Below are 21818 nucleotides of genomic sequence, written 5' to 3' on the forward strand. Positions count from 1 at the left end.
TCTCAGCCAACGCCCAGCACGCGTGACCGAGCTGCTCAGAAGATGAAAGAAATGCTCAGAGACGCAAGAGCTCATTTTAAATGGAGGTCTAAAGGATCATGAGCATGGTGGGATATAGTGCAGGGCATTTCTTGCATAATGAGGAAAACAACAACATGCACATTTGTCCTTATTTAGAAAATGAAAATTCAAGTTCTGTCATTTCAATAGGCCTTCATTGGCAATAATTGCAAGGTGATAATATTTTGCATTTGTACTTTGAGTATCTCACAAACCCATAAGTTGTCTTGGAAGATTTCAAAAGAAGGATAAAGGATCATTTTACGACTGTATGCCCGTGTTCATCAGGTTTAATTCTCCTGATTTATTTATTTTTTTATCAATATGATACTTGTTTATTTTCTGTCTTTGTTCTCTGTGTGAAACTTTGATGCTGTACATGCTATCAAGTATCTCAACAAGAACCGTTTCCTCATTGAAATACAGGCAAAATAAAAGAAATAAAATGTAGCTTGGGCACTTTAAAAGCGTGACCAAAAAATTAAATTACAATCAATTAAAAAGGGAAGGCCTGAGAAAATTAAGCACATGATAATAATAATAATAATAATAACTTTACTTTGTATAGCTCCTTTAAGAACAGCTGGTCTAATGCTGTTAAAACGTTTATTAAATGCATTACAGACTTTTTAAAAACATTCAAGTATGTTATTTAGTCAACAAATAAAACTTTTATTATTTATTTGGGTACTCTGCACTTTTGTACTTTTTTTCTACTTAACTTATTTCTACTAATATTTTATTCTATTTAAATCTATATATCGTGATTGAGAGTTCCTCATTATTGTATTTTTAAGCGCTCATCGTTGTTCCCACGGCACTTAAAGGCAGCACCGGCATACTCTTCCAGGATTGGAAGAGAAGTGGGAAAGAGGGCGTGGTCTCATACTTTGTAACCCGAAACCCGAGCCACCAACACGCGCTGTTCTGAGTGTAAACTTTCTCCTCGAGCTCCGTCAGTTGGGGCACGGCGCGCGGAGGAGACGGTAACATCCGTTTGTCTGTCCGCTGTAACGGAATTCCTCGCTGCTCGTCGCTATGTTTTATTGACGATTTGACTTGGTGTTATATTTTTTTTCTTCTGGGCTACTGAGAGATTAATTGAGACTTTGTGTTGGAGACATGGAGGCTGTTAGCACGTGGAGCCCGCAGCAGGTGGTGAACTGGATGAAAGGTAACTTTAAAGATCCGTTTCCATAGTGACCATATCAGTTTGAAACTAACGGTCCTCAGTGTGCAGTTAGGAATAATAACGGCTGACTATTTATTACTTTAACAAACTTCTGTGCCGTTTTACTTTTAAACTTTTAAAATCATTTATAAATTAATACTGAAAATACAGTCTTAACTAAACACGACAAGGGTATCTGAACATGTTTTGCCGGGATCGTTATTTAGGGTTTCTCTAGCAAATTGTGTCTCCTTTTTGAACGGATTTAAACTGTATCTACAATTAAAGGTATAATAAAAAAATAATGATTAAAAAAATATTTCATTAATTTTTCAATTCATCTTTATAAGTATTTTTTCTTTTCTTCAGTTCAGACCTCGTTAGTTGTACAAAATGCTATATATGTGTATATATATATATATATATATATATATATATATATATATATATTGTATTGGTTTTTTATATTTGTACTTGTATAAGAAATGTTTAATATGTTTAAAAAAAAGGTTATTATGGTTTTCTTATTAGCACAAATCATCAGTATTAAACAGAACAAATTCCAAAATATTTCCTCTTTTTTATCCTATGTAATAACATGTGTTGCTACTGAATTCATTTTGAAATACACATTCATGGAAAGTTGAATATTCTACCTTTTACTTAAACTTATTTTCATTAGTAAATCCCATAACGTGTATTTAAAAACATTTAAGTATAAATTCTGCTGTTATTATATATGTGTGTAATGATTTGAAGTGTGAGAAGTAAATAAATATTAAAGTGTGAAAAGTGAATTTAAGCTACAATTCTGAGTTTTAGTAATGAAACCAATAATTAATATCCCTTATTTGAATTCTGATGGATAATAGTGAAAAAGGAGACATTTAAAAAAAAAAGCCAAACGGATATTATACCTCCTCTAAAAAAAATCATAAATGAAATCAGCTTAAACATGATGAGTTATCTCGTCCTTGAGCAACTATTTGTCATAAAACTTTACGTTTCTTTGGACATGAAGATGAACACCTCAGTGTGCCTTTAATGATGTACTTTGATTTTCTTCAGTTGGCGATGGTTCAGGTGAATTGGGTGTTAATGAGCTCAGATCAGGCTGCAGGTTGTCACCTTGTTTACCTGTTTGTATTACCTGTCCTCTTCCTGGAGGAGAGAGAGCACACTCAGCAGCTGCTTGCTATTATGAACACCAGCGTGTCATAAAGCGATAAACAGGCCTGACCAGTTAACTGATCAGCCATAAAGAAGCAATCATGTTCAGCATCCAGGTGTGATAATAACCTGCTTTTGATTACTGAGAGGCTTGGACAAGAAGAAGAGGAAGAGGTTTCTTTGGATGTCATAAATATGGATTCTTTATCTTGATTTATTTCTAGAGAAAAAGCAGCTGTGCAGGGTCCTACGGTACGTTTGCCTTCAGCAGAGGACTCTCTGCCACATGGCGGCCAGCCAAGTCTTGCTAATCTGGTTTCAAAGACTTGGAAACTCTTCGCAGGGAGCTTTGGAGAATATCTTGTGGGATAAATACATTTTCAAACGTGGAGTTATTTTGCATGTTTAGGTGTCGTTCTTGAACTTAATGAAGCGTTTGACTTTGAGCTTGTGTCGGATTTAAAGTTTGGCTTTTAACCTGACAGAAAGAGACGATCACAGTGTATTTATCTCATTTAATGTCAGTGTTGTTTGAGTCATGCATGCGGTCGTCTTTTTTAAAAGAAATCTTTTCAGCTATGGAGGCTAAAGTTCTGGTGGCCTGAATTTGGCGGCCAAAGTGCAAAACTGGAGGCCCTTCAGTAAATAGATGGAGCTGCTGTCTTTATTCTGCTTTTTGTTCCTTTTAGAGAAACTTGTGACAAAATGAAACCACAGAACTATTAGGAGCGTGTTGACCTCGGGCGTCGCGTGTTTGGAGATTAAACTGATCATTATCAGACTCAGGAGGTTTGAACAGACTCTGTGCTGTGATCACCAAGTTCATCAAAGCTGTGGACCTTTTTCATTCCTCTTGTTTTTAAAGTGAAACGACAGATTACTTTGATTGATGATGGTAGAGCTGTGTCTCCTGGATCCATTCAGGGTCGATTATTTTTATTTTTTAATTCAAAATGATTCATGATTTAAAAGTCGATTTGTGACCATACTTCAGGATCCACAAATTTTCCATTTCCAACTGAGTTGCAGGGAGCGATTTGTTAAAAAAAAAAAAAAAAAAAAATATATATATATATATCTTTGGAAGTCGTGAATCTAAAATCTCAGAAGATAAACATCACACACACACACACACACACACACACACACACACCATTTAGCAGCAGAGCCGTGTGTGGTGGCGCTCATTAAAGGGCCCAAACATTCCCGCCTCTTCGGCGAGCTCGGCCCCCTGCCGGTCGGAGGGTCACAGGGTCACCGTGACTCTTTAGTGCGGAGGCGGCGTTTCTTAACCACTCCAACATGATCCCACTTTACACATAGGGTCAGTCACATGACCCGAACAGCTTCATTAAGCTCGCCCCGCGATTTCCCGCCGCCGTGCGTGTCATCAGATTCTGACAGCTTTCTCATGTGATGAAACCACTTTAACCGTTTAGCTGATGTCAACAGAAATGAAAACAGACATGTGATCGTCTCTCTGATTTCCTGTCTGCGGCTCTGACCTCCGAGCTCATTGGTTCCTGCTGAAGTAACGACTCTTTGACATCTCGTCCGAAGTTCAAAGGTCATTGCTCTGTCCTTTTTTAAAGAAAAAGGTGGATCAGACAAAGCGTGTTCGCTGAAGTTAAAGTGATCGAGCTGGTCAACATCTCATCCTGGATCATCACACAACTCGGGATAGTCAGGGAATTCCACCCTGGGAATACAGGTCGACTTCATCGTTTGCAGATTTAAAGCGACAGCGACAAAGGTTGGCGTGTTCATCTGGAGGCTGGACTTTTTAAAGCTCACTGAACGGATTCACGGGAGCCTCATACACACTTTTTATCATCAACCTCTGCAGAAAAGTTTCCAACAACTTTCTGTTTGCTTTAGTGCAAGAAGATGGATGGAGCCTTCACGTAACCTCGCTCCGTCTTCTCTGGACGAGCAGGTTTCTTAGCGTCTACATGAAGGTGGTTAGATCGTCCGCAGTCTCTGATCGACTTACACGGATGATGTCAGAGTGATCAGACGGCTCGTAGCTCCGAGGTAAACAACTCGCTTAGCGTGTTCAGACAACTCTGCATACTTCTCTGCTCGTCTGGCAGGTGCAGTCACACCTGAGAGTGAACGACGACAGAATAGTGAGAGCGAGAGGAGGTGACGCATCAGGAGTGTGTGTGTGTGTGTGTGTGTGTGTGTGTGTGTGTAAACACTGAGATACAGCAGGACTCGTCCAAACCAGCAACACTACATCCTGTAAGTCCGAGGTAACACAAACGGTGATGAGGTGGAGCGAAGGCGTGAGCTGTTTGTTCACCCCGACATGACGTAGTCATTTCTTTAATGTCATCGTTTGTAATCGAGTCCGAGTCTCCTGCTTCCTCGGCCGTCAGCCTCCTCGTTTTGGTTTAGTCTGGTTGGATCCACGTGAGCATTAGTGCTGCACTGGTGTTAAAGGATCAGGTCCAGCTGCCCCCTTTCATCCTGAAGGTGCTGGATGGGATTGAGGTCAGAACACGGAGAGCCATTCTTCATGGAGCAGTGTGTGTGTGTGTGTGTGTGTGTGTGTGTGTGTGTGTGTGTGTGTGTGTGAAGACACATTAGTGTTTGAAGCTTTTCTGAAGTCTTGTACTGGTTGGAGTTCGTTGATGTGTGTCTGATGAGATCTCATTATTTGACTCTACTTTTATTATGGTCACTGCTGTCTTACACACACACACACACACACACACACACACTCGCCTATTGCACCAAATAAAAGAGAGAATTATTCAACCAAAACAAAACGACATAATCCACCATGCACATGTAAACCAAGAAGCAGGTCAGACAGGAAGTCTGATCATTCGCTGTGTTAACAGCTGAGTGTGTTTGATGGGTGAACATGTGATGAAGGAGTTGATGTTTGATGAGCTCGGTGGACTGATGGACGATCAGATTCAGTCAAAGCTTCGTCCAGATAGCGGACGTGTTTTTCTCCTCGCTGTTGGTCTCCCGCCCAGCGTTTGTTGTTATCAGTGAAAACGGAGGTCACTGAGGGAGCGTGCTGAATCAGAGGAAACATCCAGATTGTCTCCACGGAGAGCGCCGCTTCCTGCCCCCCCCCCCCCCCCCCCGCCCCCCGCCCCCCCTCGCTGAGCAGAGAGAGTTCATTATGGCCTTCCTAGCATACAGTAACTCGGCCTGTCTGACCTCTGACCTCCAGCAGGCAGTAAAGATGACGAGTTGTCCCACAGTGTCATCGGTGTGAAGTCACGTCGACGTCATTAGCAGTCTTGAAAGTTGTTTGGTGTTAAGCTTACATTAATGTCTCTCCATCGAAAGCTAATGTTAGCCCGGACGCTAATGTGTGTTTGTTGATTTTAAATGATATCGTTCAGGGGCCCGTTCAGGGGCCCGGCTCTGGTGGTGTCAGAGCTCCTGACCCGGTTGACGTGTGTGTTAAGAGGTTTTCATGTTAATAACCTTCACTGAGCGTCTCCGCTCGGCTTCGTGTGAACTCCCACAATTCCTGTTTGTTTGATTTCATAAGACGCTCACACAGCTCAAGGAAATCCTTTTTCCTCTTCAGTGCTGTTTGTTTAACACAGTGCCCCCCCCCCCCTGCCTCGTACCATGACTCCAGCTCCGTGCTGTGTGTGTGTGTGTGTGTGTGTGTGTGTGAGGGTTTTATAGAGGCCTCCTGAAGCTATGAATAGCTTTAGTGCTCTGTTGCCACTGTTCCTTTCTGCTCTCCACCCTCGTCCTGTTGTGATGGAGGAGGTGGGGCGGCTTCTCCTTTTGTTGCCCCCCCCCCCCACCCCACCCCAAGCTGGGAAGCGTCTGGGTCAAACTCCACCTTTGTGCTTCAACAACGCAACACGTGCCATTTGTTGTAATGACCAGGCGACGTGCAGGGAGTGGTAACGGTGAACCGCTTTCCTGCTCGATCCAGCGAGCCGATCAAGTCCTAAAATAACGTACAAATAAAAAAATCTGTCACTTCTGGTTGTTTTTATGTAAACTCTTCTTCCCTTTTTCTCAGATCTATCACTTACTGCTCTGTTGAACTACACCGAGCAAATATTCTCATTATAGCATCATATAGCACGCTCTGTTGCTTCGTCTATTTTTTAAAGTCCCATCGGTCGTACCTCATAAGCCCCGCCCCCTCCCGTATGACGGGGACAGTCTCCTGCTGTGAGGAGCGTATTGACTATTCTGTAATATGTGTAAGATTATGAATGTGTGATCTCCTGTGAGGATGGCGTGCGTGTTGTTCAGGTCGGGACGCCGTCCCAGCTGGCGGATCTTTGTCTCTAATGATTAACCAGACTGTTTATGAGCCACTGTGTGTTTTTACTGACGTCCTCCTCACGTGTTTGATAAACAGAATAAAACTTTTTATCAGCAGCAGCAGCACGCCTTGTAAATACTCCTGAGTGATATATTTCTATATATGTCAGAGATGGAATTTAACCGTGTGCACGCAGAGGGCGGGGTCATGACAGTGAAGTCAGGGAGTGGTTTTAGTTTGCATACAGTAGTTTAGTCGATGCTTCTGATGCACAGTGAAAGGCTGTGTTGGTTTAAAGTCCGACTGGTTCGAGACACAGATTTTTAGATATCAGTGAGAAACGCATCAGAGATCTGTCGTCCATCGTTTGTCCACTAACGGACGCTGTCAAGCAGTGACAGGGTGTGATGTGTCTCCGGCTGAAGCAACGGCTTTATCATCACAGTAAGAAGTCAAACACACACACACACACACACACACAGTGTTTCCCAGCAGCAGCAGACTGACTGACAGCAGAGCAGAGGCCCACAGTCGTCTGCAAACACGAGAAGAGACGGCAGACAGAAATGAACTTTTCTGACGTCTGTGACTAAAGTCAACTGTGGAAACTGGAAATATTCACCAGCACAAGTTCACTGGATGTTTGAAACATCCTTTTAGGTGTGTGTGTGTGTCTCTTTAAATGCAATGAGCCCACTCCGGTTTTCTCAGTGGACATCTCTGCAGACCACAAACAAAGGAGTGCATTTCAGGGTTTATGTCACAGTCACACTCAGGTTAGCCGAGTCAAAGTGCATTTTTCATCCTGTTAAGTGATGTGACTGTGTAGCTGGTTTAGTTCAGTTTATTTAAAGTGGAGTGAAGCATCTGATCTCTACAAGGATCTCTGACAGGCTTCCTCTCACCTGCCGTGTGTACGTCATCACCTGAATGAATGAAGGAGTTCACAGCATGGATCCCTTCAGGGGTCACGACCTTTAATCCACGAACACGTCATGTGTGGGTCCATCATTTCATCGAATCAGATCTCAGCTCCTTGAATTGAAGAGACCAACACAAATTAAATATCCGACATACAGTTGAAGATTTATAGATAATAAAATAATGACGAGCAGCAGCCCCGATGTCAAAATCCTTCTTCAACTTAATTAAAACAGTAGAAGAAGAAATGATGCAATAACAGAGCTGACAGAATAAGTATTTACTTTCTTACTTCACTTAGCACAGCTGTGGCATCATGGCGTTCATGCTGCCACAGTCACAAAGCCGTCAGCGGCGCCTGCCAGCCGTTTGAAGACACCCTGCCAGAGTTCGGGCTGAGCGCCAAACCCAGCGAGATGTGGAATGATAAAAATGTCTCCGCTGTCACATGAAGTAACGACAATTTATTTCTCACGAGAAGTTTGGATCCAGCTCTGCGGGTTGGCAGCGTGCCGGACTCGGGAGGCGGGTTAATCCTCCTGGGATCAGGAAGCTGACTTCACCGTGGAAATGAGCTCCAAGCATCGTTTAAAGTCTGACACCGACCTGCAGGGCGAAAGTGCATCGTCAGCTGACTCTGAGAGAAACACAGTGACGCTGGTGCTGTTGGACCTGAAGCTTTTCTGCTGCTGTTGAATGAATGAGCACATGTTGAAGCTTCTGTTCTCTGCAGGGAGGCCTCGCTCGCCTCGCCCGCTCGCCCGCCTGTGTCATGCTTTCATTAGCAGGTGATTCGGGCCGCGGCGTGACATTTAGCCGACCCCGCTGTGCAGCTCGGAGATTATCGGCCTCCTCGGGTGTCAGTAATGTGATCCAGGCTGTCGCCAACACATTCCTGCTGACCACGGCCTCGCTCCGGATTCCAGCTCGCATCAGGGAGGAATTCTGTCTGAAATGTGCTCATCCTTCACAGGATTATGATGGAAGTGTTTTTCACGTTTTTAAGGAAAAGAAAACTTGGGAGTCTTGGTTCTCTTCCTGTCATGTGGACAGTCAGTGAGTTCAGGTGATTGAAGTCGACGTGGCGCTCGTCTGCCTTTGCACAGGCACAATGAGCCGAGCCCTGCGTGTTTGGATAAGGCTCCTGGTGTGTTGTGGTTGGCTAAGGACAACACGGAGGCGTCACATCAGCCCTGACTTAAAGAGGAATGTTGCTCCTGCTGTCGCTGAGCGTCGGCCATCTGTCGCCCTGCAGCCCTCTGAGGTCTTTAATGAGCACACGCACGGACACTTGTCCTCTCTTGTGTTCACGCCGCCGCTGGCGTCACGTCGCCCTTCCATTTGGTGCTCGTGCAAGAGCTCAGCTCTGACCTGATTCAGAGTCTGAAGAGTTTTACAACATTTATCTGAAGAGAGACTCAGAAGCTTTTCAAACGTATCTTTGACGTTAGCTTAGCATGTTCTACGTTAGCTTAGCATGTTTCACCATGCAGAAAAGGGAGCTTTGTTTGCAGTTTTGATAAAGTGATTGATCAAAAAATTGCCTTAGGTGCCTTGCTAAGAGGCACCTTGGCAGCATGTGGTTCTGATGGGGGTCAGTAGAATCATGTGGTTCTGATGGGGCTCAGTAGAATCCTGTGGTTCTGATCAGGGTCAGTAGGGTTAAAGCTCCTCATTGATCCGGAACGTCCTCCCTCTTGTCGACTTTCACAAAGAGGTCAGAGGTCAGGGTTCAGGGTCGCACACTGAGTGGCGCCTCTACAGCGACAGCGTCTCGCTGAAGGTCACGTGAGGTCATGGGGGTACTGGGAGTCCTGACCGGTCCGGGTCAGAACATGTAAACAGGGTTCAGATAAAGCAGCGTTTGAAGTGGAGATGTTTGATTCATGCATCTGTGTGTGTGTGTGTGTGTGTGTGTGTGTGTGTGTGTGTGTGTGTGTGTGCAGTGTGTGCAGCACACACACACACACAGTGTTGACTCAGCAGCTCTGTTTGCCGTCAAACCTGAGCGGACTTTCACTGAAACCGAAAGTCAACCCTGCGTCGGCGTTGTTTACACTTGGGGACACGTGGGACGGCGTCACGCCTTCGTCCTCGGCTCTGCAGCGTGCACCTGATTTGAATAAAAGCCTGTTTTAATGTGTGACGGTTGTGCTGTGGATCCTTTCAGGTCTGGACGACAGCCTGCAGCAGTACATCCCGTCCTTCCAGCGGCAGCAGGTGGACGGGGAGAAGCTGCTCAGGATGTCCCATCAGGAGCTGCTGTCTCTGGGCGTGTCCAGGGTGGGACACCAGGAGCTGATGCAGGAGGCCGTGGACCTGCTGTGTGCGCTGGTCAGTAAACTCAACCCTCTCTCTGTTTACACATAAACACTGTCACATGAACAGGGTGTTGTTTTTGTCCAATCAGCTGCTCTTTGTTCGGCCTATTCTGCGTTTCATTGGCTGTTCACTGCACAGATGATTTGTGTGAGAAGGGCTGGGCACAAACATCTGTGTTCTGTCACACCCCGAATAAACATGTGAAGCACAAACATGAGACCCTGCCGCCTCCTCAGCCTCATGATCTGTTTTTATCTGACGGGTGTTTGGGGGGCCGGAGCCGGTCCAAACGCCACGAACACAAAGTGAAAAGTGGCCGTGTGGTCAGCTCGGCTCAAAAGAGGGAAAAAAAGCGTTTTGTCTTCACATTTCTCAAATGTTTGCTTTAGTGTTGACATGTTGGAGTAGTTGTGTTGACGTGCGGACACAGAGCGCCTCAGTCAGCCGTTTATGAGCTCCCACTGTGTGTCGGTGAAAAGGAGGATTTACTGTCCGCTCGGCTCAATGGGATCCAGCAGCCTGTTTGAAAGGAGCCTGACACTCGGCTGTCACCGCCGACAAACAAATAAAAGGCTCCGAAAAACAAGTTTAGTGAACGACCACAGAGCGCCGAACAGCTGCAGGGCAGCGAACGCAAGACCGGCTGTCATGATGATTTACATCAGACAACACTGTCGTCTGACATGATGATGATGATGTTGGTTTTTAAAATAATATTTGAAGGAACTTTTTCAATAATAACTTCAAATCACTACCGGTAATTACAGTGAGAAACTATTTTGTTCGAATTCTTTTATAGATCAGAATCAAAAAGTCCACAGAAGAAACTCTTTAATAAAAAGACATTTAAATACTTTGATTTTTTTTGTTCTTCTTTTTCTGTTTTTTTTTTTTTTATTAATTTTATTTTCTCTGAATCAAACCTGTAATTTTGTTTTTTTTTCTTCTTTTTTTGTAAATATTTTCTGTCTTTAGCTCAGGTTATTAAATGGTTCAACAACAGTCGGCTTGTTTTTGAAAAATTATGCAAAGCTTCATTTTCATAGTTCATAAAAAATGTGAAAAAATAGTCAAAGCTGTTAAAAAACCACTCATCGTACAGAACATTTAATGAATATCTTTCAGCCCTCGCTAAACATGACAAAGCAAAAACCAACAAACTACACCATGAATGAGATCTCAGGCCAGAATCTCCCCTCAAGGGCCACAAATGGCCCCCGGGCCGCGCTTTGGACCCCCCCTGATTGAAATGAGTATTTAAACAGCTGTTCCTGTTTTCATCTCACTCTGGTCATGACTTCACTCTTCAGACGGCGTGAAGAGTGAAAATGGTGGCGAACAGATCCGCGGGAACGTCGAGTTCTTCCTGTCGGACTGAATTGAAGGTCACATGACGTCTTTTGGATATTTTCTGCAGCGTAAAGCGAAGTTTACTGCTCAACGGTGTGGAGCCAGGAAACAGATGTGACCCCTCCCACCTGTCAGAGACCCCCCGCCCTTCCCCTCTCTCACACACACACACACACACACACACACACACACACACACACACACACACACACACACACACACAGGGAGGAAGAGCCGTGGCAGGTTTGTTCCAGCAGCAGCTTCCGTTGGCTGTCAGATGATTCATCAGACTTTCAAACACGAGTTCTCTGTGATGTTTTCAAACTTTATGAAGCTTCTGAAATATGAACATTTTGCTGCTGCTCGTGTTTCTTCGAGTCGCCTCTTGAATTCCACGTCGTGTCGTTCCTGTTCCAGCTGTGCCGCTCGCCGGCTGAGCTCTTTTTCATCTCTGACACGTTTGATGACATTCTGTCATGTTTGGTTAAGGAGTGTGCGCTGTGAGACTTACACATACAGTAACCAGTCAGTCGACGGGTGTTTTGATTGGCTGCAGCCTGCGGGCGTTTTTGATTGGCTGTGAGCGTCCCGACGCCTCAAACATCTGCGCCGCCTGAGGCGAGAGCCAGCGTGTTCGCTCAGTCAGCTGATGGAGAGCCAATCAGAGGTCGTGTCCTGATCTGCAGCTATTTCACTTTACATGCTGACTTTAAAAAGGTTGGTTACCATGGTAACTGGATTCATTTCTTATTACTGGGTTTATCATCTTCCCTGTAAACTGGCCCACAGATCGCCTCCAGGTAGACGCTGTGTGGACTTTTTTTTTTCTTTTTAGGCAGATCATCGTCATGGTGACTGGTTTAAAGGAATGTGTGTGTGTGTGTGTGTGTGTGTGTGTGTGTGTGTGTGTGTGTGTGTGTTGTTGGTCAGGGTTGTCGGGTCATGTTGGGGTCATGAGAAATTATTAATTCCTGCGTTTGATGAGGTTTTTTTGGTTCTTTCTTTAAAGAGTAAATTAAACCGCCGGCAGCTTTAAACGTTTGTGTTTTACAAACGGTGTGAGGAACGTGTGAAGTGACTGCCCTCTGCAGGTGGAAACCTGGCTACTGCAGTTGAACTGATCTGGAGGCGGTTGGATTATGGCGTGCCAGTTTTCAGTCGACACACCGGTCAGAGACGTCCCCCGTCCTGTCCTCAGCGTCTTCACACTGTCTTGGCTCTGGACCCTCGTGGTCTCCAGGAGTCTCTGGAGACGTCCTGGACTTCAAACTAAAGTTGTGTGAGAGAAGCGTCGCTCCTCTTCTTCGTGCTAAACGAGCTAGCTAAACTTGCTAATCAGCGTGAGCGTGTGTCGCACAGACTGAGCGGCTGATGTTGACCTCACAGAGAGGGAGGCTTAAATGACAGGATCCATATTACACTCTGATGTCTGTGTGTGGACAGAATCACGGCGTGGAGTCCGATAACCTGAAGACTCTGGTGGGGAAGATGAGAGCGGCTCATCACAACCTGAACAGCGCCGTGTCGCAGCGCCGGAAGAACCCGATCTACAACAGCAAAATCTCCCATCAGCCCTCCAACGAGTTCCTGACCGCCGTGATGGAGCTGATCGGAGCCGCCAAGAGTCTGCTGGGCTGGCTGGACAGGTACACACACACACACACACACACACACACACACACACACACACACACACACACACACACACACACGACTCGACTTTAGTGATATAAAGTTATAACATCTTTGAGTTCAGCTCTCTAATGATCAGGTGTGTGTGTGTGTCAGTCAGCTGTCAACTGTTTGAGTCCTTCAGGGTCTCTCAGCTTGTATCAGCTTGAAGAACATTCCAGTTGACTGCAGCTGTTTGACACACACACACACACACACACACACGCACACACACACCTGACATCTGTCTTGTGTCATCGTGCACACACACACACTCGTGACTGCTATCGTCTCTGTGCAGGACCCCTCTGACGAGCGCCAACGACTTCACCTCCACCAAAAGCCGAATCATCCACCTGTGTCTGGAGCTCACGTCCACCGTGCAGAAGGTGAGAGAGACTCGAGCGCCCCTCTGATCACCGGAGCGTGAGGCGGCGTCACGTCTGCAGGGCGTTCAGTCCCTCCACGCTCTCGCTGCGGCAGAGAGCGAGCTGCCCCTCCCTGGAACTGGTACCATGATTAAAATGTCACTCAAACAATGACGTTGAGTCGACTCATTAAAGTCACTCCACGATGTGAGAGAGTGAACACCTCAGTGTGGTCGCTCTGTTCCTCTCATACCGAGGTCTTTACTTTGACAGGCACGCTGTCGGAGCTCGTTCACATAGTTCAGTGCATCGTCTTCCTCCTGATTGACGGAGAATGATCCATCCAAACGTCTGCTGGCTCCTGCTGGTGAAAAAGCAGACTGCAGCTTTAAGGATGCACAGTTTGACGTGTGAGCTGCTGCAGCGTGTCGTCTTCCCCACACGGCCAGCGTCCAAGGTCGCCGCCGTGCAATCATCCTGTCAGCCCGTTTTACAGCGAGCTGTTATTTCTGTCACCACAGGAGGAATCCTCTCGGTGTGTCGGGGAGGCGTTCACCGTCCCTCCCTCGGCTTTCACTCTCCTGCAGGCTCTCATTTCTCAAATATTTGCTTTCCCGCTGATTCCTTGTTCACCACACGTCAGACGCTCTCATGACATCGGATAAGTTTAGAACTTCCCCTCCTTCCAGACGGGACACTTTCTGTCTCTTTCCTTCTTTATGTGCAGAGTGATGAAAACGTCGACCTGTCACCGTGTGATTATCGATTATCAAACAGTATTTCGACTTCATGGACGCTTTGAGGTGATTCCACATGTGACAGCCTCTTGTTCAGGAGCTTCTCAAACTTTCTTGGTTTTATTTGTTTCTACAAAAAAAAATGTAATGAGGAAAAAGACTGGGAAAGGAAAACCACTTAAAAAGGAAAAGCTAATAAATTCAGCAAAACCAAATAAAAAAATCAATGGAAAAAAAAACTAGAATAATATTTCTACATTTTGGCGGCGAGTTCACTTCAGCTTGTGAAGAAAGTCCTGTCGCGACTTTTCAGACACTCGAGGGGACGTGTAGATAACGCAGAGACATATTTGACTTCTGTTTTTTTGTCTTCTGAAGACGAGGAGGAAAAGGGGGCGGAGTTACAGCTCAGAAGACACGTCAAAGAATCTGACCAATCATGGGAGTGCATCGAGCGTCCTGCAATATACAGACTCCTGATGCTGTTCATATATATATCCCTTTAATAGTATGAGTGGACATGATCTTAGTACTCTTATGAGGTCCGGCGTCTTGTGGCTGCACTTTAAAAAACACACAGATTGACAGAAACACCGAGAAGACGTGAATGTGTTGATGCACACACAGATGTTTGCAGATGTCAGACTTTGTGTCTCTTGTAATTGCAGGACTGTACTGTTTATGAGATCGAGGAGAAGATTCTGGAAGTGGTGAGTACTGCTTCTCCTTTTTTCCTCTGGTTTGCATGTTTGGACACACACACACACACACACACACACACTTCCCTTTCCTGTCATGTCTGTAAATGTCCCGTGTTGCTCAGTGTGTGTGTGTGTGTGTGTGTGTGTGTTTATTCAGCTCAGTCAGGACCATCCTCTTCCTGTCTTAGATAAGACTTCTTGTTGGCCGCGTCGTCGTTCCCAGAGTCCTGAATCAGCTGATGTTAAATCACTTTCAGTCCTCACATCGGCTTCTAATAAGACACGAGACAGTGAAAACACATCCTGTTCTTATTGAGACTTTTCTGCAGACGCAGCGAGGCGGACGCATGACCCCCCCCCCACCCATCACTCCTTCATTCCTGTCCGTCTTAAACAATGAAACACAAATCACAGCCGTAACACAACAATGTTCACGAGTCAGGACGTCAGCGTCCGACCCTGCTGACCGTACCTGCTGTAGCTTTGAGAGGTGGTGCTCATTATTTTTAAGCTACATCTTCTCTTTGTTTTGCACTAACTTGGAGTTGGTGTCGATGCCCCCTGCTGGTCATCAGAAAGAAGCCACTTAAACACAAAGCAGAGTGTGTTTCTCTGCTCTTGGTCAACAGGAAAACATTTTCTTCTCCCTGAGAACAATGACGGCTCCTCTTGACATTTTCAGTAAAGCTTGGAAGTCGACGTTCCTGAAACTCCACAGTTTCAACTTCCTGTCCTGAAGCTTGTTAAACCTCTCCCGTCCCTCCTTCCACAACATACGCCACAGCCGTCTTCTCAAGAAGTCGGAGCGGTGACAGATTTATACGCCTGAGTCACCGAGACGCCGGCTCACTTTGTTTGTCCAGGTGAGGCCGAGGGGAAACGCTGCGCGGAGAGATAAAGAACAGCAGCACACCAACACTGCAGACTTTGTGTGTCATATGAGCCAAAACAAAAAAAAACATGCTGCAACAAATCATCAACATTTGCAAAGCAATCAAAAGTGAAACTCTGGGATTATCTTTAAGCAGACGGCTTTTCTTGTTTACTTGTTTAATTTCCTCCCGGCTCGTCGTGACCTGGGATCCCCTGCTGGGTTTCAGGGTTCAGAGTAATGATAGCACGAGGAGCGGGACTGTCTGTGCAGGCCTCCGGCACCTTGTGTCTCTAATGAGACGCCGCTCTGATCGTTTGGTCACGTCATGTCCCGCTGGTCGGCCTCCAGTCCGGGGACACGACCTGCAGGCTCGTTTATATGAAGAAGCTCGTGACCAAAGCTGGTGTTTATGATTTACTGTGTCCGCCTGCATCAGCGTGTTTCTAATCAGACTCATGGGGTTAACCCTTCACTGTCGTCTTCGTGTGTGTGTGTGTGTGTGTGTGTTTCAGTCTCGAGCTCTGAGCAGCGTCTGTGAGAAGACGGTGCAGGCGACCTCTGACCCCTCAAAGAGTGACATGTCCTGCTTGGAGGAGGTGCACATCATCAACGTGAAGCCCGGAGAGGGACTGGTGAGGACACAGACTCCCTCTGTCCGATGACAGTAACATGTAGTTTATGGCTGCACCGTGAAGCACACGCAGCACCCGGGTCTTAAACAGGACCAGATGTGAGTCCAGATCCAGGACTGCAGGGGCGGACTGTGTGTTTAAACGTGTTCTGTTTCACACTCAGGGTATCTACATCAAGTCTACGTACGACGGCCTCCACGTCATCACAGGAACCACCGAGAACGTGAGTCACATGACGCTTTCAGATCACACACACACACACACACACACACACACACACACACACACACACACACACACACACACACACACACACACACACACACACACACACACACACACACACACAAAAATGAATCCAGTTTGAATTATAAAAAAAAAAAAACACTTGCTGTTATCAGGAAAATAAGATCATAGGGATTTAAGAGAGTGTGTGTGTGTGTGTGTGTGTGTGTGTTCAGTCTCCTGCAGATAAAACTCAGAGGATTCACGCTGGAGATGAAGTGGTTCAGGTGAACAGACAGACGGTGGTGAGTTCAGTGTCATGTCTTTTAAACAGCAGTACTCAGGGTTTGGGAACAGGAGGGTTGCTGGTTCAAGTCCCAGCGTGGACCAAATCTGTGAATTGGAAAGGTGGCAGCACTGCCGACGTTCAGCAGAAACTCAAACTGATCACAATAAAACATTTTTATGGAGTTTTTTACACATTTCCACAAAGGGAGGACAAATGTGTGTAAACTGTAAATCAGCAGAAATACACAGCTACACTTTTATCATTTGTACTGTACATGTAGATACAAACGTACAGAGAGGATCCACATAGTTCACATCACACATCGACAGTTACTGGTCACTTTCTGTACCCACACACATCCTCAATCTGTAGAAATAAGGCGAACACAATTTTGAGAAAGAGCAAAGAAAGCCACACAAAACAAACAAACAAACAAACAAACCCAGCACACTGTCTCTTGCCTGGAGCGAGTCGGAAAGAAGCCAGGTTATTTGAATGTTAAAAGATAAACAAGTCTGCTTTTATTGTAAGGTAACCAAGATCTGGGACAATGAAGTTTCCTGATGATTCCTAAATTATTCCAGAAAAGTCCTTCACAGCTTTTCAAACTTCATAGTTGAGTTGCAGACTGAATAACGAATCTTTTAAACTGATCACATCTAAATGTTCCAGCTGTTTGTACCCAGGAGTTTGAGTATCGATTTGTTGATAAGAAATATTTAAGGCAGTCGTACCTTCAGCGCCCTCTACAGGCGGCCATTTTTACCAGCTCTGTGATTGGTCAGGTGGGCTGGCAGCTGAAGCACCTGGTGGAGAAGCTGAGGGCCGAGTGCGGAGGCGTGGTCATCGTGGTGAAGAAGAGGCCGTCTGGAATCTCCGGAGGCTTCACGGCCGCTCCGCTGAAGAACCTGCGCTGGAGGCCGCCCAGCGTGCAGGTACACACTCTGCTGAAGTGCCTCTGAGCCACAGGAATCTAACACATTCTGTTGAGACAGTTTGTTGTGAAGTAGAAAAAGAGAGAGAGAGGAGGCCCCCCCCCCACTCATCCGTCATCGTGGTTTGTAGCCAGCCGGTCTGCTGCTCCTCTGAGGGACGTGTGTGTGTGTGTGTGTGTGTGTGAGAGTGTGTGTGTGTGTGTGTGAACAATAGATCCTTTCTTTACGTTTCCAGAGAAAAAAAAAAAACGAGCGCACAGGAAACTGTCCAAACATCAGTCTGCGTTGATGTCAGACATCTTTGGAAGGTGACTCATTTAGTGCTCAACAACGTGACCGTCAGCGTTTCACCGAATCACCTTCAGTGTTGACAGAGCGTCAGGATGTGTGTGACGGAGAGACGGGTGTTCAGTAAAACTCAACACGAGTCGTCTGTTTCACCTGAAACACTTTTTCAGTCTCCGCTCTGATTTGTCGTCCTGTCCAGATGTCTCAGGGACTTCCAGGTCTGATCAAATGTCCACAGCCAGAAGCATCAGACGCTCCCGTGAAGAGAGGAAAGACAACGCTGCTGGACTTGTACGTCCCTCCTCCGCCCGCTGCACCGTACAAACCGCTGTGAGTAACCCCGCCCCCCCCCGATGCAGCTCGCCACATATTCCTTCCCCGTCATCCGCCGTCAACATTTCTCCTGTACTCTGTCCCCCCAAAGAGACGCCGACATGAAGGTGGCTCCGTGTGTCAAAATGAGACCAAAGTCTCCGAACTCGTGTCTGGACGCAGACACGCGGAGACGCTCCGGTGTGCTCGACAACAACAACAAGAAGACGACGTGCGTCAGCCCGCCGCCTGAACTCAGCAGAGCGGTCCCGCTCAGACAGCACTCGTCTGCCCGCTGTGAGTGCACGACACTTATTCACAGCAAATATTCACAGAGGAAGTGAGATCACATTATTTTAAGACAGCAAACAGCGCCACCCACAGGACGAGACGCACACATGATTCGTCCACTGGGGGGCGCCAAAATCAACACGAACGGGAAGCTCGGAAGAATGAAAAAATGAAAATGTAATCGGAATACTGATCTTCATGCTTTGTGTGTGTGTGTGTGTGTGTGTGTGTGTGTGTGTGTACAGGTAAACCCCGACCCGTCTCCATGCCTGTAGAGATTTCAGGAGTGTCCGATTTTTCCTCCAAACCGGGTGTGAAGGGACGTAAAGGTGAGTGTGATCTAACGTTGGCGGTAATGGCGGCCTGTGTGCCTCATTGACGTCCTGAGACGAACCTGAGGACGGGGGAGACGCGTGCTTTGAATTCTTACCGCGTCGATAATTAACTCTGAGAGCTGCTGCTGCATGGACACACAAGATTACTTCACCTCGAGTCCTCGCCTTACAAAACACACGGCTGGAGGAGTTGAACATTAACACACACCGGTCCTCCCAGCATGCAACACGAGCCAACGCCATCGGTCTTTATCGACCTTCTTTTGTGATATTAAATCCTCTGAGCTGCTTTACACCAGGGAGAGTCGCCCTGTTAGCTTGAGCGTTAGCCCCCTCTAGTGGCGGGCTTAGACACAACAGTAAACCGGTGAAGTGTAGCGTTCAGATCGCTCCTCTCGTGCGTGACCTTTAACCCTTCATCGTCCCGTCTGGCGTCCTCCTCAGGTCACAGCGTTCTGCACAGGTATCTGAGTAACGAGGGGATCAGCACCATCACGGAGGAGGAGCCGTGTTACCCTCTGCCGTACCGAGGTCACCCGTCTGTCCGCGGCGTCGACCACATCAGAGGCAGCCAGTGCTTCGTCAACGCCGACCTGCACAACAGCGCCACCATCCCTTACCAGGAAGCAGCGTCCAAGAAGCCGCCGCCGTCGTCCTCCAGCTCTGCTGCTGTGAACAAACAGTCCACGTCGCTGCTCGGAGGTCTGCTGGCTCGTCTCCGGCTGCTCAGCCACTGACGGAGGCTGATCGAGGTTTAGAAGGGGGGGCGGGACCTGGACCTGGACCTGAAGAACTCAAATACTGCAGATACTGGACTGACTCAAAGATCTGATGGTGGAAGATTCTCTACAAAAATACTTTTGTTTTGTTTCCATAGTTACCAGGACAGTTGTCTCTACTCAGGACTTTATCAGCACAAACTTCAAACAAGTTCACAGTTTGATTTTCAGTATTCACCTTTAAAGGGTTAATTTTAAAGGACCAGTGTAGAATAAAGTTTCATAGTCGTGTAATGAGGAAGATTTTTCAGGACAAACAGATGTTCATCTTTTAAAGCCTGAAAGACAGCGGAGGACTTTTTGTCTCGTACGTCTGTGACGTCTCACCACAGGCTGTCTGTGTCTGTAACATTTCAATAACAAACTGATTCTTTATAAAGGAACTTGAGGGGGGAGAAACACATTATAACTTTCAGCTTGTGTAGAGACGAGCGTTTGTTTGATTTGTACTTTTAACATTTTAATCCTCTAAATGAGTTCAACTGTCTGAATCTGCTGAAAATGAAGCTGGTTTTTGTTTTCAATAAATTCTTGTCTGTCTTTTTATATAAATAAATAAAAAGACCAATAAGCAGAATCAGAATCAATCAAACTGAAACTATCCAAAAAAAAAAAAAAAGAAAAGGGCTGGATGTCAGAATTCAACATAAAAAGTCAGTTTAGTGTTTTTGTCTTCAGATAGTAACGAAGCGTTTTTAGACTCCACAGCTGCTGCAGTATGTTTCTATAAACTCAGGAGCTCTTAGTGCCTCTTATCTCCATCATAACGACGGGGTTGTGATTCTTTGTACATATGTTTATAGATTGTTTTTATCAAAGAAAAGATTTTGCTTTTCAGAGTTCAAGAACAAATAAAAGCAAATCAGCGTGTAAGAGCTCAACGTGGTTACTGAAGTCTTGATACGACATTATTACTGATATTAACTTGATTTTAAAAGTGCAGAGACTAAATACTCTAAACAAGTCATACATTAATCATATTAAACATTAAAAGAAGGGCAGTCAAATAAAAAAAGAACATCCTCTGACTCCACTTGTTCAGATTTGTACTCGTATCTTCCTTTTAAAGGTTCAATGTGTGACTTCAGGAGCAGCTTTTTAGACCAAAACAAACGCTCTCATTGGCTCCTCCTCCTTCATCTCTCAGCTCCGGCTTCCACTCGTTTCCTGATTCACTTAAACACCATGCTGTACTTTAAAGTCTGTACCTTTAAATGTACGAGTTTAAAATCTGGACCCCTGAAAACTTGTGCTGCCATCTGTTGGCAGAGTTTGTCCGCTGGAAGCTGCTCAACATTTCAGGTAAATATTTCAGGTGCGCTGTACTTAAAGCATCAGTGGTCCTTTCTGAATGTTCTCTGAAGAACGCCTGAGTGTTTGTGGTTTCTGTTAGAACCATTGTGGGGGGGGAAAACAGTGTGAAGGAGTTCCTCAGGGAAGCGTTCTGGATCCTCTGGTGTTTTTAAAGTCCTTTCTGAAGAGTGTTTCTGATTCATGTTAGGTGCCTTTATACTAACAGCACAGAGTGTGATGAAAACTGTAAATATCACAGACATGACCTCCTATGTCCTTTGCTGGATTGAATCATGGAAATATACTGTATGAGAGCATTTCTTTTACATTTCAAAAGTTAGATTGTTGTTTACTGGACATGTCACTGATTAAAGAGTGAGACAGGATTTCTAAACTTTGGATGTTCCTGTTTGTTGCCAAATGACACGCATCATATTATGAGTCTGTTTGTATTTTTATAACATCACTGAGTTAAACTGATTTCTCTCTTCGCAGTAAGGTGTCTCTGAGAATCTTTGTAACTTGTACAGAACATAGAAATAAAGTGCAATTTATTTTAAAAGCTTTGTATTCCTTTATTCAGAGACGGGACAGAAATAAAGAGAGTGTCATATCTCAAGCTGCGCCTTAAAGGCAGGGTTGGTCCATTTGAAAAGGTAGCAGGACAGGTTTAAGTCCTTTTTTTAAAGAGGCGACGAGGCCCTCTGGTGGCCGGGGAGTAAATTACACCACCATGGAGCGCCTGTGCAGCTGTAACAAGACTCATAATCAGGCACTTAAAATTCAAAAGTTCATGATTTGTTCAGGTCCATAATAAATCATGGACAGGG

General features: G+C 45.6%; 1 protein-coding gene across 1 annotated transcript; it reads left to right on the forward strand.

Annotated features, from left to right (window-relative positions):
• Nucleotides 1–930: 930 nt before the first annotated feature.
• Nucleotides 931–21550, forward strand: cnksr3 (cnksr family member 3). Its single transcript, XM_079345179.1, has 13 exons — nucleotides 931–1234; nucleotides 9757–9920; nucleotides 12702–12904; nucleotides 13231–13318; nucleotides 14703–14744; nucleotides 16122–16241; nucleotides 16405–16464; nucleotides 16703–16771; nucleotides 17541–17690; nucleotides 18178–18308; nucleotides 18403–18587; nucleotides 18827–18910; nucleotides 19361–21550. The coding sequence occupies exons 1-13, from the start codon at nucleotides 1183–1185 to the stop codon at nucleotides 19651–19653; spliced, it is 1641 nt and encodes a 546-aa protein (XP_079201305.1). The 5' UTR covers nucleotides 931–1182; the 3' UTR covers nucleotides 19654–21550.
• Nucleotides 21551–21818: the final 268 nt, after the last annotated feature.

This window comes from Symphodus melops, assembly GCF_947650265.1.
Source record: "Symphodus melops genome assembly, chromosome: 1".
In the NCBI taxonomy this organism is placed as follows: Eukaryota; Metazoa; Chordata; class Actinopteri; order Labriformes; family Labridae; genus Symphodus; species Symphodus melops.